Source organism: Galleria mellonella, unplaced genomic scaffold (assembly GCF_026898425.1).
Source record: "Galleria mellonella isolate WM207_F2 unplaced genomic scaffold, CSIRO_AGI_GalMel_v1 utg35, whole genome shotgun sequence".
Lineage (NCBI taxonomy): Eukaryota > Metazoa > Arthropoda > Insecta > Lepidoptera > Pyralidae > Galleria > Galleria mellonella.
Window position 1 is genome coordinate 3683112 of NW_026442082.1, and position 20354 is coordinate 3703465.

Consider the following 20354-nt stretch of genomic DNA (forward strand, 5'->3'; position numbering starts at 1 on the left):
ATATATATTTTTTTAATTAAAACCAACCGCTTTTTTTCAGTGTTGCAAGAAAAAATTTCAGATCAAATTGATTTTTTAAATTCGAATGAGCAATCTTATGCACTGTTTATCTTGTTCTTTCAAATATATTCGTAAAAAAATGATATCGATCAATTTTATTTTTTAATTTAACCTTTTTAAAGGTATAATTTCTCCCTTATCATGAGTAATTAATGTATAATACGTAAGCCACTAAATTATAATACTAAATTTGCATGCCTTTAGATAAGGCGAAATGTGTAGATCTATTATATTTAAGACCATTATTATAACCACATTTCTAGCAAATAAATAAATTATTATTATTATTATTATTAATATGGTAACCCTATTCACGTACATATGGATAAAAAAATTATATTTATATAATTTAAAGATGTGACACTAGCACTCGTCATATCATAGTAAACATTCAGTACAGGTTTATAATAAGAGTAGATTTCTAGTAACTACATTTGCCATTTATTTATCTTTTTTTTTTTAATTATTTTCTCATATAGTTATTAAAACCTACACTTATATAAATATAGGCACGCGTCGCCGGCCGGGCCGGTGCTGCCGCACCGCTATGTCCCTGCATTTTAAATCTATAATATCTTCGGAAATATTAATTTAAATTACGTGCTGTAAAGGGCGATATTGATCTATATTAAATGGATAATATATTTAAGATACTTATTTGGATTGGACCATTTTTTCCCGTAAAATGTAAAAATAAAAAATGGTTATTGTGGGTTATCCTTAAGAGATAGACATATACCATCGCGGACTTTTTTGTTGACCTTTTCAAGGTGTACAATATTTTGATTTATCTCGTGAGGTTCAGCCAGTGTTTGCAATGTAAGCGCAAAAAATGTCTTTATTTACGACATCACATTAAAATGATTAATTTCATTGATTTTCCTACTGAAATTAAAATTCACAAAAATTTGTGTTTATAATAGTATAATATTTCTTTCAATGAGAAATAACGGAATGGTAACCCCGCCTGCGCTAACAGTATTCACTGGCGGAGCACTAGTGAGGGGTGATAGATGAGAATGAAAAGATGGGTCAGTTAGCCCATCATGATGAATATACCTGAAATTTAGCACGATAGAGGGGACCATGTGGAGGTCGACCTGACAGGGTGTATTACTAGTAACGGGGCTGGTAGTCCGTATTACTAAAAATCCCTCCCCGCTTTGTATAATATTAGTAAGGATATTATTCAACTTATCTATTGTAATTCAAACAATATGTCAAATTTTCCTTTTTTCACAATAAAAATATATAAAAAAAAAACAGAAACAAAATTGCTCAGTTTGTTTAGTATTAAACAGAGTAAACATTAAAAATCCTCCGTTTCATCGAGAACACGTATCTAGTCGCGACTCGAGGACTGTTTGTCGTTTGCTACGTGACAGAAATAAAGATCGGGCTGATTCGTCGTTGGAGATTGCAAATTCAAATGGATTTTATTGTTTTTTCCACAATGTACACTTTGTCTTACTTAATATTATTATTGTGGAAGTGTGTGAAAGATACTTGGATGTTTATTACTCAGCAGTATTTAAAAGGATTTAAATAAAGTTTAGTAGATAGACAGTTTATATCCTAAATTAATTATATCTTAGATTACCTGAGTCCTCAGGAATTGCAAGGGAGCTATCATGGGCAAAACAGTATACTCTGTTATATCCATAATGATGCACATGTCTATAGTCGACTCGCCATTTTCCATCAGGTGGGCCGTCAGCTTGTTTACCATTCTAAGTTGCATAGAAAAATAATACTTGTACATAGAATACTTAGTCGCCATTTATGACACCCACGAGAAAGGAAATGGTGGTCTATTCTATGCCGGGACCACAATTAAGCGAAAATAACAAAATGAATGGAAATTTCGTGAATCTAATTATGTAGATAATGGAAGATCCTGGAAGAGATCGCTTTTAGCGATACGTTCGCCAATTGTTTTCTCATTGCAATTATTTTTTATAATTGTTTATATCTATAATAGGTTTACTATTGTAATCTTTCGGAGAAAACAATAAAGAGTATCTATCTATGTAGAGGGAGGCTTTGTACAAAAGTCGATTGCTTGGGTACCTCTGTCCCATTCGTGTTTCAACCGTGAAGCTGTTGTGTTTGCATGGCTGTGTTTCGGTTTGAAGTGTGGGATATGGCGTGAATTTAGTGGGTACAAAGGAATAACAACTGAGTCCTCAAGAATGGCAACGCATGGGGGTATCATGGGCGAAACAGTATACTCTGTTATGTCCATAGTACTGCTCATGTCTATAGGCGACGGTTACCACTCTCCATCAGGTGGGCCGTCAGCTTGTTTGCCATTCTAAGTTGTATAAAAAAAATTAAAAAAGATATTTGTAAGCCGGTATCGGTGCCGGTCGAATGCGACTACGTGAGTCGTGCGACAACAAAGTGTAACATTAAAATTTCAAATATAATAAAATTTGCCATAAAATGAATTCAAAATATAAATCCAATTTTAAAATCTCCGCTCCGTACTCACAAGTACCGGATGATCGTAGCGTGGCGTAGCACACCGTAGACCGTTTAAATAAATGATGTAGCGACGTAGCTATCACGCGGTACTGCGTATTTTAGGGTCATACATGGCTACGCAATGTCTACGTCGTATGTCTACGTAGGCGTTTTGTAGCATCATGATTTTTGTGTGCTTGTACAAACATTTTTGAGTCGATTTCCATGATTCTTTTTGCACTCGATATTATACATGTACGCATATAAAATCTTAAATCATATTTGAATAAGTAAAAGACACAATTTCTCTCTTTGTATCTAATGATATTTGTATTGGATTCTACATGAATTCTATGATAATTTTCTATGTATATATTTCTATTACGTATTATACCGTTTATAGAAAAATAAAAAATTGTATGTCTCTACATTAATATTATTTTCTGAGCTGTTTGTATAATTTTAATAGCGAATGGTAATGAATGATTTACAATAATCCGATTAGATTCAAAAATAACTTCAGATCATAATTACGTAAAACAAAAATCAATACAAAAGGAAAATATTTAACAAATTAATAATAACTCCTAATAGCTGAACACGAATAGACGCCGTCGTGTCTGTCCTTCCGTCAGTACTGAAACGATGCTTTGAAATCACCATTTTACATTCAGGATTTCATCAAACCATTTGTAACCTTAATTCATATCAGTAAGACCTATATTTGTACATAAGTGTGTGTATAGACGATTTTCCTAGCAATGGCAAGAACAACAGAGGAAATTAGACTCTACTTTTTATATGAATAAGGGATATGAGTGTTGTAGATAATGAAAATCCGTCGTGTGTATGCGTGTACCGACGTCCGACGCGCAGTCGCCCCTAGCTGCCGCCAGTTAGCTCGATGGCGCCACTGCGCTCGGGTGTATTCTAAAACCTCCCATACCGGGACACTCCGAATCCAGTCAATTGTGCGAAATAATCCTAAACCCCACCGTAGTCAATTCCCGCCTTCCATTTTTGAAATTCCATTTAATTTTTTAATCGGTGCGATCCCAACCGGCCAGTACGAAGTGTTGGATACTAAAAAGGATTGCCGTTTTAAAGAAAAAATATTTAGAAAATATAGAAATGTGTGGACTGGAGATTTTTGGCTAGCGTCAGAGGCGCCGAACGTTTTGCCGCGTCGTGTCAGCCGTATATAAGTAAAGTTACGTAACTGTTCCGGCCAAAATCGATATCCCGGGCGTATAAATAGCGGCCTTACTATTGTGAACAGCTGGCCGGTAGCCAGGCACCATGCAGCCTACGGTGAGACGTTACTTGTATTATATTAGACATTTTATGATCATTAAGTTAATGTTAAGTATGTTGATGGATTAAATAAATAATGATCAAGTATTGCTTTGTTTTGTTAGACACTCAAGGAAAATCTTTGAAAAAGACTCGTTACCGTTTCGTTACGTGACTTCTTATTAGAGTTAGGTTTAGTTGGATTGGTCCAATCAGACATTTTGTAAAAAAAAATACATTAAGCTATTACAGGTAAGATATTATGGAAATAGTATAATTACTTTAAATGAAAAGACAACATACATGAAACCTCTTTAAAAAAAATAAACTTGTACGTAGATATAAGAACCTATTTCTTTATTGTCGGTTAAAACGCGCGGTCACGTGGCGAAATAATTTGAATGATAACAAAATATATTTTTTATTTCGAACAACTCTTTAATAATTAAAAATCGTAGTAAAACACCTAAAAATAATATTATTATGTTACTTAAGTTAAAAAAAAAAAGAAAAAAAAAGCATATTTTTCAGTTTAAGTAATAACAGGACAGTTTAATACTAACTGATTACACTACTTTTTCTTTTTTTATATTTTTTTTTCTCTCTTTTTGTGCCTATCTATATATATTATCTATACTATTATCATTTGTTTGCTGTAGGATCACCTTTTTTTATGCAACTTAGAATAATAAACAAGCTGACGGCCCACCTGGTGTAAAATTGTAACCGTCGCCTATAGACATAAGCAGTATCATGGACATAACAGAGTATACTGTTTCGCCCTTGATACCCATATGCATTGCCATTCCTGAGGACTCAGGTGTTATGCCTCTGTACCCAGTAAATTCACGCCACATCCCACCCTTCAAACCGAAACACAGCCATAAAAACACAACTGTTTTACGGTTGAAACACAAATGGGACAGAGGTGCCCAAGCAAACGACTTTTGTACGAAGTCCCCACCTAAACATAACCTAATGCATCAGCAAATGAATCAATTAATCTATTGATCAATTTACGTGATCTACAAGAATGCATCTCGTACACGTAAAACGTAAAAAATATTATAGACCTTTGAAAATGATATAAAGCGACACCGGTCAGGTAATGTAATATAAAAATAATATTGTGAAATAATTCAATATTTTTACGATGGTTAAATTGGAAAAAAACCTTGGGAATTTTTTTTTGTGAAAAAATCTTTCCGTTACGGTTTATAATGAAATAAATAAATACCGTAATACGGAATTCATCCTTTTATTCCCGTATTAAGTTTCAAATACGGAAAAGGTCTAAGTTGATCTATTAAGGTCCCATAGACAAAGTAATATTCTAATTGACGATTGTATTGATTGAATATGCAAATCGTATAGAATTTAAATGACAAATAATCGCGTGATATACAAATGTAAACTTGTGATAATTCTATATCTTTAGCGCTCCTATAAGTGCCTGTACTTTGTGTGTATGTTACAAAATATCTTCGCTAAATAGATATATTATGTCACATATTTTTCGTCACATCTGACTTACAAACGCTTTCTGTTTTTCCCTAATGGTTAGCTGGTAGAGAATGCCATATGACATTAAGCTCGTCACTTGTACAAAGTTTTATTGTGCAATAAAGAATAAATAATAATATATAATTTATTTGCGTTACTTACAGTACACAATAGACATAGAAATACAGAAAAAAGAGATGAAAGATAGAATTTTTTTTTTTTTTTATAGAACTTAGAATGGCAAACAAGCTGACGGCCCACCTGATGGAAAGTGGTAACCGTCGCCTATAGACATGAGCAGTACCATGGACATAACAGAGTATACTGTTTCGCCCATGATACCCCCCATGCGTTGCCATTCCTGAGGACTCAGGTGTTATTCCTCTGTACCCAGTAAATTCACGCCATATCCCACCCTTCAAACCGAAACACAGCCATGCAAACACAACTGCTTCACGGTTGAAACACGAATGGGACAGAGGTACCCAAGCAATCGACTTTTGTACAAAGTCTCCCTCTGGTAGAATAATAGAATGGTAGAATAATACATACACAAAAAGGAAAATATATAAAAGATGTAATATAATTTTCTTTTCGTGCGTGTATCATAGAAATGCAAAATGGTCACAATCCAGTTTATTCGCTTTCACAAATTGTAATTAATAGTAACACTAATGTAATTATTGTATTTTTTACAAATAATGTTCTCTGATTTTCTCAAGCGATCACAGTTATAATTTACAATCTCTCGATGTACATACTTATGTAATAAAAACCGAATAAGGTTTCCATTGCTAGCAGAGACAAAACGCTTAATTTATATAAATAGAGTCTTTCCATAGAAATGCTTCGATAAGAACAGGTCAACATTTTCATACAATTTTGCATGATAAATAGTAATCAGTGATTCTTTCATAACGTCTATATTTATTTTGTCTTACAAATTCTGCATCTTTTTAATGCGTAAACATTCATTTTATTTATTAAATAATATGCCAAGATACATTTTATGCGTAAATTTATAGAATACTGATAAAAAACGAGTCAGCTCAATTGACAATTAGCTTATCTATATAATGTAGGAAAAACCATAATACGTTCTACTTTTTTTATTCTGCCGGTCACGAGTTTCTCCCATTGTAAAGAGAATATTAGGCTACTAGACCACATCTACTACAGTCATGGTTTTATTTCGAGTCTTCTTTTGTTTGTGTTACTACACTATACTTTGGTCTTCCTTGAAACTTTTCCCGGAGATGAAATGGACCAGTGACATGCATTTTTACTCTGTCACCACACCCCATTGCCATGCATTATGTCAGACGAGTTATTACGTCATCTATCGGCGATAGTTATCGAGCGAACTACACTGTCCTAATATTTTAACTAGGGCTGGGTAATATATAGCAATATCTATATATTTTAATTATAATACCTATATATTGGTCCAATAACGAATATGTTAAAAATCTGTTATACAATATTTCTTTTTGAATAACAGACTTTTAACATATTCGAAAATATCTAAAAATATTTTAAATATCTGAGCGATATGGGCGATATTTATTTATTTATTCATTAGTACAAATATGACTGTGTACATGGCGGACTTAATGCTAAAAACATTCTCTCTCCCAGAGTCAACAATGCGGTACTCCTAATTATTGATATACATACATACTAAAATTACATATGTGAACGAATAAATATATATAAATAACAAATATACTTACACATATATGACATATACTATATTATACACGAAATTGAGAATAAAGCACTTACTGCTCGGATAAAGTAAAAAAGTGAGCGTGAACGTTTTTTTTGAAAGACGGTTTAGTCGGTAGTCTCTTAATGGCATCAGGAAGCACGTATCGAAATGAAAAACCTTTTTTCTGCCATCATCGTCTAGAAGAACCCAACATACAGATATCGGTTCGGTATCCATATTACCCATGCCTATTGTTTATCATTTACATTTTACACATTATGTTTACCAAGAATGTTCATAGATAAGTATTATTGTGTTAAAGTTTCATAGACCCGAGTACCTCTTCTCTAAACTTAAATTCACCAGATTACATAATCACAGTACTAGAGAGTCACGTTTTCTTCTAGCTTGTCATCCCCATAAAACAGTAGCTTTTAATGGTAGCTTCCGATATCAAGCCACAAAATGTTGGAACAATATACCAGCTTCCATAAGACTGATCGCCACTAAGTCCAGTTTCAAAATTAATTTACAAAAATTCTTAATTGAGAGGCAAAAGTTAGACACTCCAGCAAGTTACCTCTATGTTCCATTTGTCTGCTAGATAAACTGTCATATCTGTCTGTTTACTGTACATCTATCTATTTACTGTATGGATAATCTGGTAGTATTGTTTTATTGTTACCCTATTCCCTTTGGCCGCAACAGAATATCAGTGCTTTGCTCTTTTGAGGGCGAAGCAATAAACTGAGTTGGGACCATTTTGTATTGTTATGGCACACGCACAAACGAAAAATTGTATTTAGCTTTATGTATTTTTTAAATCATTTATGTTATCTCGCTTTTTATGTATATCAATATATGTTGTAATTTGTGTGCTGTAAGTAATGCAATAAATTATCTATCTATCTATTATTCACTCGAATTATAATAATTAGTTTATTAATATAGAAAAAAGAAAGCATAGTAGGTTCTCTCAAATCATTTCTGTCTCTACGGTCGTTTAGTCGAGAAAGTGCTCTTCGTGTTCCACTTTCCTAAGACATAGTCAACAAAGTACATGTATAGTGTTACAGAAAACAAACATGGCCGTCACGGGCTGTTTATTGCATGTGATTTCATTTATTTTCAACCAACTTCAAAAAGGAACTGGTTCTTAATTCGTATTTTTTTTTAATGTTTGTTACCTCATAACTCCATCAGGTGTAAACCGTTTTGGAAAATTCTTTTTTTTATCTAAAACACATAGTTTTTTAAATGGATGATAATGGAATGGTAACCCCGCTTGCGCTAATGATATACACTGACGGGGCACCAGTGAAGGAAGATAGGAGAGAATGAAAAGGCAACTTATTTAGCTCGTCGTGACGAATTCACTTGAAATAGAACACGATGGTTTCCAGAGGGAATCGCGAGGAGGTCAACCTGATAGGGTGTATTGTTATGCTATTGGGCTGCTAATCCCCATTATTAACAATCCCTTGTCACCCCATACTTGCATATTGGCCCCATAGAAATTTAATCAAAATCGGTTCATTAGTTTAGTTTTTGAATCAAAATAACTGAGTTTGTCACAATTCAAGTCGATTTTTATTTGTGGAACAATCTTTAATTATCGATGGACATGAACGATGTGGGTGTCATAAGAAAGATTGATGAGGCGCGGCGTGTCGTCAAAACATTTGTTTATTTTATACCTAGTTTTTTTTTTATGGGAATGGTATGGTAACCCCGCCTGCGTTAACGGTATACGCTGGCGGAGCACCAGTGAAGGGTGATCGATGAGAATGAAAACGTGCCAGATAGCCCATCATGATGAATTCATCAGGAATTAACCATGATAGGTTTCAGGGAGAACCGCGTGGAGGTCGCTCTGGTTAGGTATATTGCTAGCAATGGGATTCTCAATCTCCATTACTAACAATCCCTTTCACCAATACCTACTTGTTTGTATCTCTGTTTAACAAACAGTAATAACAATTGACTTACTTATGTAGTAGTTTAACAGTCCGCACTTTTCGCTGGTTATGGATTAGATTCTTGTGCAATATAAGTATTTGTATTAATAATAAATACGTCTGTAACCTAAGTGTTTTCTATGTACAATATCTAATATATAAAATTCTCGTGTCGCAGTGTTTGTTAGCAAACTCCTCCGAAACGGCTTTACCGATTTTTATTAAATTTCGTGTGCATATTGGGTAGGTCTGAGAATCGGCCAACATTTATTTTTTATACCCGTCAATGATAAGGGTGACCCACCCCTAAATATTATTTTTATTTTCTGTAATTTTTTTTTCTTTTTTATTATGATTTAGCATTGAAAAATACATACAAATTGAAATTTTCATGCTTTTACAATCAACCCCTGTTGTTTATGAGAAAACTATATAAATCGGATTCTTTTTTTTATTGTGTATCATAGTGTAATACCGCGAATGAAGTTAATTCATTATTAGAAATATTATTCTTTTGTATTTCAACCTTTTTGAAAGATTGCAATTTATCTTGAACTAATGATCGTAATTCTATGTAAAGCTATCAGTATACTTTTTCAGGTACTGATTCGATTTTTTTTTATACAACTTAGAATGGCAAACAAGCTGACGGCCCACCTGATGGAAAGTGGTAACAGTCGCCTATAGACATGAGCAGTGTCATGGACATAACAGAGTATACTGTTTCGCCCATGATACCCCCCCCATGCGTTGCCATTCCTGAGGTCTCAGGTGTTATTCCTCTGTACCTAGTAATTTCACGTTGTTGTAGTGCGGTCATAAAGAAACATAAATCTGCAAATAATAACAGGTTTATCTTTACTATGGCCATCATACACTGTCATCATCATCATAATCTCAGCCATTATCCGTCCACTGCTTAAGATAAGCCTCACTGACTCCCTGCAATGCATTTGAAGTCGTCACTACTTCTGGTGGAGGGTGGTCGGGGGGAAAGGGATTGTTAGTATTGGGGTCAAATAACCCCATTGCTAGCAATATACCCTGTCAGGTCGACCGCCACGTGGTTCACCCTGGAAATCATCTTGGTTAATTGCAGTTGAATTTTTCAAGATGGGCTAACTAACCTGCTTTCATCCTCATCTGTCATCCCTCACTGGTGCCCCGTCAGTGTATACCGATAGGGCAGGCGGGGTTACCATACAATTATCACCTATCAAAAAAGTAAAGGGTGATTGATGAGAATGAAAACAGGCCAGTTAGCCCAACATGATGAATTCATCAGGAATTAACCATGATAGTTTCCAGGGAGAACCGCGAGGCGGTCGACCTGGTTGGGTATATTGCTAGCAATGAGATTCTCAGTCTCCATTACTAACAATCCCTTTCCCCCCAATATCAAATATTGTATATTATTACAATAGTTGATAACGGAATATCCATACGCTTTAAGGGCAGCCGTGCATGAGCTGCTGGAACCTTCCTTTCCCGTGGGCGTCGTAAGAGCCGATTAAGGGAGCTTATGGTCAAAGGACGGGCAGCCGTCTCTGCCAAAAGTTCATCAAAAGCTTAAATGCGGTTGCACCGCCTGCCAAGCGTCTCTCTTAAAGTTCATCAAAGCAGCCGTAGACAGTCGTGCATTACAATTTTATATATCACTGTGCATTACAATTTTATATATACTGTACACACACCATGTAGCCCCCAGCATAGAGAAGACCGCACCTTCCTTTCCCGTGGGTGTCGTAAGAGGCGATTAAGGGAGCTTATGGTCAAAGGACGGGCAGCAGCGTCTCTCTTAAAAGATCATCAAAACTTAAATGTGGTTGCTAACCTACCTGCCAAGCTTGGCAACTACTGGCAAAACAAGCTGACGGCCCACCTGATGGAAAGTGGTAGGTACTGTTCATTTGTACAGGCGACAGCCTATAGACATGAGCAGTACCATGGACATCACAGAGTATACTGTTTCGCCCATGATACCCAGTAAATTCACGCCATATCCCACCCTTCAAACCGAAACACAGCCATGCAAACACAATTGCTTGACGGTTGAAACACGAATGGGACAGAGGTACCCAAGCAATCGACTTTTATACAAAGTCTCCCTCTAGTATTTAACACTAAATTAAATATTCGATCGGCCGGTGTATGGCCGCCCTAAGGTTGCAAGCCAAACGGTATTTATCACACTAACAGCGTACCTACATACATATCACGTCACTTATTGACAGTTCACATTTGACCTTTCGCCGTTGTAGGATTTCTATGTTTGAACGTTAATTACAGATATCAGACAATACGATATACATGTATATAATTACCTTTACATATATATGTACGTATTATCTAAAACATCTATACGGTTTCATGGACACAGTGGTTCTTTTATTTGCTAAAAAATTTATATATTTTTGTAGATAAGTTTCTTTGTACGCTACATACGTATATAAAACTAAGTTTTACTCGTGACTTTGTCTACGTAATATTAAGTGAAGGCAAATATAATGGACACATACAATGCAGTTTATTTATATATATATATATTTTTTATATTGTAAATTTTTAATGAAAAATTTCGCGACTGACTCTTGGCCACAGCAGAATATCAGTGTTTTGCTCTTTTAAGGGCAAGGCAATAAACTGAGCTGTGACCATTTTGTGTTACTACGACACACGCATGAAGGAATGGTAACAAAGGAGATTGTTAGATTATATATTTTGTTTTTGTATTTTTTTTTTTTATTTGTGTGCTTTTTTTATTTTTATTCTTTTGTCTCTTTTGCTGTGTATTACGTGTATGTTTTTTTTTATTGTAATTTGTGTGCTGTAAGTAATGTAAATAAATTATCTATCTATCTATCTATCTACGTGACCGAGATATGTACACTAATTGGGGAAAAAAGTGGTCCATATCTTTTTCCATCGCATTCAGTATATCTGTATACAAAATTTTGTAGCGATTAGTTGACTATCACACTTATAATATTATATAGTAAAGATACAAATATAAAATTAAACATACATTCTTGACGGAATATCCTACTAATCATTAAATATTTATTTAATCGAAAATGTAACATATTTATTTATTTATTTATAACTCTTCATTTTACCAGATACATGAAAATATACCTAGCATAAAATACAGATATTAGGGGGAAAGGATTGTTAGTAATGGGGTCTAATGGACCCATTGCTAGTAGTATACCCTATCAGGTCGACCTCCACGCGGTTCCCCCTGGAAACCATCGTGGTTAATTCTAGTGGAATTCGTTACGATGGGCTAACTGACCTGCGTTCATTCTCATCTATCATCCCTCACTGGTGCCTCGGCAGTGTATACCGATAGCGCAGGTGGGGTTACCATTCCATTATCACCCATTAAAAAAAATACAGATATTTATAAATAAAAAGAACTCAATTTAGATGTGACCTTTTTGAAGTCGATTGAAAATGTAGGTCATCATTGTATCAGCCGGTAAATTTCCACTGCTGAACACAGTTTTCCCCCATAAGGTTAGTTTTGCCAATAGTTAAGCTTAGCAAGCTTATTAGGCATACAATATGATTGGAAATGACGCCATATCTCTGTAGGTCCAGATATGGAAAGGGCCACCCCTTACTTTCCCGTGGGTGTCACAAAAGGCGACTATGAAAGATTATGGTGGAAGGATGAACAACAGTGGCCCTCTTAAAACAGCTCTAAAAGCCTAACTGCGGTTGCCAACCCGCTTGATAAACGTGGCAACTACTGGTAAACCTCCCCTTATGAAAGAAGGTTTATTTTCAGAAGTGGACAGTTAATGGTTGAAATAATAATAATAAAATATATATTGTTAGATTAGAACCGTTCACGGTTGAAACACGAATGAGATAGAGGTACCCAAGCAAACGACCTAAAGATTGGTACAAGACTTAAAAATCTATGTTAATAAATAATAATATAATAATTAATTAATATATTGTTTCAATATTTCTAGAGTCTTTAGTCACCCTTGACGCGTTTCACAATGTGTGGAAACCCTTATTTTAAGCGATTTCCTTGAATATGCTTTGTTTGAAACTCAAGAGTACATTTAAAAGAGATTAACTGTGTGCTTTGGAGATATGTTGGTTTTTAGAGCCATTATAGTAACCCAATTTTATTTAGGGTCGAAGAATATTTTACTCTGGGTGTTCACTATAAACTCACGCATATTATTTGAAAAAAAAAAGGAATATAGAGTAATTTTTTTTATGAATAATAATAATAAGGGGCAGGTAATCAATCACACCAATCGCTGATCCTGACTTTAGGATACCCTGTATTATGTGGAACCTCTAGAGATACAACCCAGAATATCTAGATTTAGAAAAGTGCGATACCTAAATTGACCTGATCGATACCTGATCCGATCTGGAATTTATCATAACCTTATCAACCCACTGCGCTGTGGTAGTATAACCCAGGTATTTAATGAATATGGAATGGAAACCTGATCTATGCTATTGGTATACATTGGCAAGTCACCAAAGGGAGAGTTTGTACAAAAGTCGATTGCTTGGGTACCTCTGTCCCATTAGTGTCTCAACCGTGAAGCAGTTGTGTTTGCATGGCTGTGTTTCAGTTTGAAGGGTGGGGTATGGGCGTGAATTTACTGGGTACAGAGGAATAACATCTGAGTCCTCAGGAATGACAACGCATGGGGTGTATCATGGGCGAAACAGTATACTCTGTTATGTCCATGGTACTGCTCATGTCTATAGGCGACGGTTATCACTTTCCATCAGATGGGCCGTCAGCTTGTTTGCCATTCTAAGTTATATAAAAAAAAGTTACCAGTGAGAAGTGATAGGTTACGATGTAGTCCAACCATTTGGGTCATCTCTCACTAAGGATTAATTACACTAGTTTCAAAGAGAATCGCATGGAGGTCGATCTAATATATAGCCGGGGGGAAAGGGATTGTTAGCAATGGAGTTTGACAGCCCCATTGCTAGCAATATGCCTTATTAGGTCGACCTCCAAATGGTTCTTCCTGGAAACCATCGTGAAAAATTCTTGTTGAATTTGTCACGATGGGCTAACTGACCTGCTTTATCCTCACCTATCATTCTTAACTGGTGCCCCGATAGCGCGGGTGGAGTTACCATTCCATTATCATCCATTAAAAAAAACACATTGCATATACTAGGCGCATATATATAAGAACATACTACAAAGCAATTCAAACTTTTTATTCTCCAAATATTTTTTTTCGTTTCATCAATAGGTTTCGATATTTATCTTTATCAATCATTCCCCTTAATCCACTGTGGAACATGGACTTCCCTCGTTTACCTCTATTTTTATTTACTTTTGCTTCCAAATTACTGTTTTATTGAAATCCAATATCTCTATTATAACTTCAGTCTGAAGGTGATCTATCTATCCATGATCGAATTTTTATTTTCCTGAGAAAATAATTTTGATTATTTGTACCTTTAACACCTTAATGGTTTAAAATTTGGTTTTTATTTCGGTTAGCGAACATAATCCGGTCACACGAACGGAGAGTAAGAGCTAACAATAATATATTTATAATATCTTATATATAAAATTCTCGTGTCACGGTTTGTTACCAAACTCCTCCGAAACGGCTTTACCGATTTTTATGAATATATTGTGTATATATATATATATATATATATATATATATATATATATATATATATATATATATATATATATATATATATACCCAAAATTTTTTTCTTTTATTTTTTTGTAAAATTTTTCCATTTTTATTTAATTATGATTTAGCATTGAAAAATACACACAACTTTAAATTTTTATCGTTTCGATTTTTATATTTCGCAATAAGTGGTAAAACAACGTTTACAGGGTCAGCTAGTATATATATAAGGTGTATCCTACATTTTTACTTGCATAAATAAAGTTAAAAAAAAATATTCTTAGTGCTACTTATTAAAGAATGCCATCCAACCATTTTTTGGGTGGTTGATCCGTAACGCAAGTTTTCCTTCTTATCCAACGATTACGAGTCTAATTGCCATATAACATCTCCGGCCCTACTTCCGATGCTCTATATATATATATTCTCCGAAGTTGAAAAATTATTAAGCATTTTTATTTATGTTTGAACAGTTGTCAATTTACCACATCGTCATCATTTTTGCCGTTAACTGTCCACTGTTGAACATTTTTTTTATGCAACTTAAACATAAATCTTCCCTATAATTGGGCCGTTTTGCCAATGTAGTGCCAATTGGCTTTGGTAATGTTTTAAGGGGGACTCTGCTGTCCACTTCTCGACTATTAAGTTCCTTTAGTCATTTCTTACGACACCCACGGGAAAGGAAGGGGTGGTCTATTCTACGTCTGGACCACACAGCAGAATTGCATGCAGTTAATTGCAACAATTTAAGTGGATATAACAAAATGTTGTCAGGGGCAAATTAATAAAGGTCAACGATTCGTCGCAGCTCATCTCATGAATTATGCACGTTGTTGATGTAAATTAATTAAAACCTATTACATTATCAAATACTAGCGACCTGTCCTAGCTTTGCATGTTTTTTTAATACAGCTTACGTTTGCTCCCTAGTAATATAGTTGTCATTAGGCAAGGTTTAGCAGCTTTTTTTTATACGACTTAGAATGGCAAACAAGCTGACGGCCCACCTGATGGAAAGTGGTAACCGTCGCCTATAGACATGAGCAGTACCATGGACATAACAGAGTATACTGTATCGCCCATGATACCCCCATGCGTTGCCATTCCTGAAGACTCAGGTGTTATTCTTCTGTACCTAGTAAATTCACGCCATATCCCTTCAAACCGAAACACAGCCATGCAAACACAACTGCTTTACAATTGAAACACGAATGGAACAGAGGTACCCAAGCAATCGACTTTTGTACAAAGTCTCCCTCTAATAAATTCATCCTTTTTAGAAGTTTGTATGGTATATTTTTATTAATATTATAAATGTGAAAGTGAATTTATGTTCAGTTAGTGCTTTAACAACTTAGCCGATCGTTATGAAAAGAAAAAAAGGAAATAATCTGTATCATTTTTGATGTATTGTTCTGTTATTTTTAGTATTTTTTTTTCTCTATTTTCTGTGAATATTTATCTGTGTTTGTCGTTATTTGTGTGCTAAAGTAGTATATAATTTATTTACTATATCTAATTACGAAATTTGGTATACTTGTTGTATTTAGTATAGAAAAAGACGAGGGCTACTGTTTTCTTTTCTTTTTTTTTCTATCACAATGACTACGTTACGGATAAATACTAGTTTTTAAGTAACTATATATAATTGAAAAAATATATATCTTCTTGAGAATGGCAGAATCAATTTAACTATTTTTTTTTTCTTTTAAATATTCGTAGAAAAGTACAAAAAATTTTTTGAGAAAAAGAAATATATTTGAATATAGTCAACATCATAGATTTAGAACCACAGATAATATAATACTATACCAGTAGCATAACGTACTTAATAATCTAAAGTCGACATAATGTTGAAGTATGTGAGCGTTATACTGCGTCTGTGGTTTACATTTAATTGGTTGAAGGGAATTTAATGCGACAATTTCCTACTATTGTTTCGACTTCATCCGGAAGTCTTCTTCAGGGTAAGTACGGTGCTTACGTCGCGGCGTCTCCCCCATTGTCGTGTCAACAATATCTTTGGGCCTGCCACGGACATTTATAAGCTATAAACGTAATGAGAAAGGTACTTGAAATTCGCAGGGTTTCTTTTGCATTTTACTTTGATATTTTGCTCTCTTTAACCGACTTTAAAAAGAAAGAAGTTCTTAATTCGGTCGTCTTATTTGTTACCTCATAACACGTCAATTGTAAAACAATTTAGATTTTTTTTTCTGAAAGGATATACTTATATTATAGATTGGTATTATAGAAATTTTATCAAAATCGATTCAGAAGTTTGATTTTGAAAGTGAAATAACGGGTTTTGCCATATTGAAGTCAGTTTTTTAGGGATATATTTGCCAAATAAAAGTATTATTACCTCAATCTGTAATTAATTTTTCAAATATTTTACAGAGAAAAAAGAAAAGAGATATATCAATATGTAGTTGTTCGGAGGAAATAAGTATAACTAACTTTGTCTATTTACATATATAAATATTATATACAGAAGGTTAAATATTATATACAAAGGAATATGTAAAAAATTTTATCGCTGAATTGTTACTATAAAAGTATATTTTTTTTACAAAATATAGCCATAAAAATTGTCTACAAAATCTACAAAAAAATTGTTCACTTTGCATTTTTTCATCATAAAGCTACTTTTCAATCGGTGAAAATGGAATGGTAACGCTGCTTGCGCTAACAATATACGCTGGCGAAGCACCTGTAAATGATGAGAGATGTAGAAGAAAGTAGGATAGTTGACTCATCGTGACATTTTGTCATGGTTGATGGTTTTCAGGGTGAACCGCGTGGAGGTTGGCCTGGTAGGGTATATTTTACGCAATGTGGCTGTTAGACCCCATTACTAATAATCCCTTTCACATTACAAACAATTCTTTTATAACTTGTACCTAACAATGCTCTGCCCTTTGAGACAAAGTGAATTCTGTTATATTTGTATATCTGTGGTTTATTTCTATAGGTCAGGGATACCACTTTGCATTGAGATAAATGTCAGCTTATTTGCACAATAGAATAGTACTTTTGTATGTATGTAGTAAGAAGAGAAGAAGCAAATATACTTTGTCTCAAGTATTTTATTTATAACATTGGATCTCTTTAAATAAGTAACACATTATACACACAAAGTTACTTTACTTAACCCACACTTGTGTACACGGATATGTACATATTTTTATTTCTTTACTAGCGACCCGATTCGGCTTTGCACGGGTGGACATTTTTACATTTTAAAAAGTGGCCATTACTACGTTCCATTATTACGTAACTTCTCCCGTTTTCCCAACATTTCCCTTCACTGCTCTGCTCCTATTGATCTTAGCGTGATAAAAAGTATGCTATAACCTGCTCAGGCATATAAAGAATAATTGTACCAAGTTTCGTTAAAATCCGTCGAGTAGTTTTTGTTTCTATAACGAACATACAGACAGACAGACTGACAAAAATTTTACTGATTGCATTTTTGGCATCAGTATCGATCACTAATCACCCCCTGATAGTTATTTTGGAAATATATTTCATGTACAGAATTGACCTCTCTACAGATTTATTATAAGTATAGATTACTAACTCATATGTATATTTTTTCCTTTTGAAGCAAGTGATTCTCGAGTACGATTGTAATTTATGTTTTTGTAAATAAAGATTTATGTAATAATTAATAATTACATAGGTAGTAATTTTTGTAAATTAAAATAACTGTGTAATTAATGATTACTTATTACTTTATTCCTATTTATATTTCCACTCTGCAGGAATGCTCCCCTCATTAAATACCGGTTTATTAAGTTTGAGAAAAAAATATGTAAAGGAAACGTAAAGATCTGCACAGTTCATCAAAACTCTTTCTCCATTCCTTTGATATAAAGTCTCAAACACAGCAAATAAATTTGTTTTGGTCTTAATCAGCTCAATTTTCGCACGTACGAGATACAGTTCAAAATCGCGCGACAATTTATGCAAACGGAATCCTTAATGGTTGCAAAATCTCTCGTTGTGAAAAGCGTGGCTCGTACGTTCGACAAATTTCGGCTCGTTCATTTTAAACTTAAACCGTGGACCACAAAGATGAGTTTCCTTTGACCATGCTCCTCTCCGGTTTGTGGAATACATCCATAGTATTGATCGAGGTAAGCGACGGTTGTGTGCGTCAGAACTGCCATTGAAACTTGCACCCTGGAAAACTCTGGCGTGTCTCGTGTTACATCTACTTTAGTACGCGATGGAGGGGGCGGGGGGTGTCAAGATGTTTTGGTGTATACATCGTGTTCTATTACTGTAATGGACAAAGATGGCAATGTTAAAAGCTTTATGAGTGCATTTGATAAATTGGTATAGGTACAATTTATATAATATTATAACCTATGTTACCAAGTGTGTTCTGACATGTTACTTGTGGATCATAGAAGGCATTTGTTAACTAATAACTCAACATACTCTTAGGTATTTAAATAAATAACTGACGGATAGTTTGTATAACATTTAACACTTATTATTTTAAATATTTATTGTGAACATTTAAAAAAAAGACATTTGGCAATGTAGCGACTCATTCCGCTGCCTTTATTAATTGCAAATTGTGTGATAATAGAATTTAAATATAAAAATTATATTTCAGTTATATTTCTTATTGTTTTGATTGTTCATATCGTGAATTATTTATTGTGCTAAATTCATTCATGTCTTTGATGGTAATCGGATTAATTCGAATAGTTCGAGCTTCGAGGGATAAGGTAACAAAATCTTAACGACATCTAGTGGCGACTCATAGACTTGCTGCTTAACGTAATGAGATTAGAAACTCGATTCTTGAAAGGATAATTTAATGGCTCGCGCCAGTGTTCCAATTTAATAGTTATATACACATATATTAGAGTTGCTTTTCGTCTGCTACTTCGTATTAAAACAAAACATGCACCAGATTTTAAGTTAGACCTCTAGGAATATAATCGTGGAACTAAATCCAATTTGTTGTGGTAGTTTTTATATGATGCTGGAACAAACATACAAACGAACAGACAATAATTCGAAAAATATGAACGATGGTTACCATTTTTGTAACCAATCCATATTCAGTCTCCCTTAATCCAATATTTCTGATATACCACCAAGAGTGCTAAAATGGAGTGATTATATAATATACTCTTTATGAGCCGCCAGGTGCCGCTAGCTTCTTTATAATTTCCAGTACAATATATTTTTTTTACTTTTTTATTGAATTAAAACCTTAAATTAAAATAAAAAATAAATATTTTTTTTTTCACATAAAGAGAGTGTATCTAATCTAATGAATGATATTATTTAAGTGAAATGTTTGTTCAGTAAAATAAATAAATAAATAAATAAAATTTAATTTATAAATAAAATTTAATTTAAATCATAGAGTTTCACAATAAAACAATGATATAGACAGAGAGCCAATTACAGGATTTTACAAGTAAAAAGAAGATTTAACAAAATACAAAAAACATCACAATTTACAACTACAACAAACCAATAAACGATAATAAATTTAAAGTTATAGGTACATAAATTAATAAATCTTCTACCCAAAAGTTGTCTGGATAAGACTGGTTTAGCGATAAGACCGCTTTATACTTCTTAAATGTCATACATATTTTATCTTTGTATTATTCTTTAAGTGGCGCGGTAAATAAATTGTAGGTAGGCAGTTAATGCAAGATAAAAAGT

The 20354-nt window shown here is 33.9% G+C and overlaps 1 protein-coding gene across 2 annotated transcripts in view; it reads left to right on the forward strand.

Annotated features, from left to right (window-relative positions):
* Positions 1–3438: 3438 nt before the first annotated feature.
* LOC113514499 (probable sodium/potassium/calcium exchanger CG1090) overlaps positions 3439–20354 on the forward strand; it is a 42545-nt gene continuing 25629 nt past the window's right edge. For both annotated transcript variants that reach the window (XM_031908400.2, XM_026898589.3), the window contains exon 1: positions 3439–3837. In XM_031908400.2, the coding sequence (XP_031764260.2) occupies positions 3826–3837 (12 nt within the window). In that variant the 5' untranslated portion in view covers positions 3439–3825. The remainder of the gene's footprint in view (positions 3838–20354) is intronic.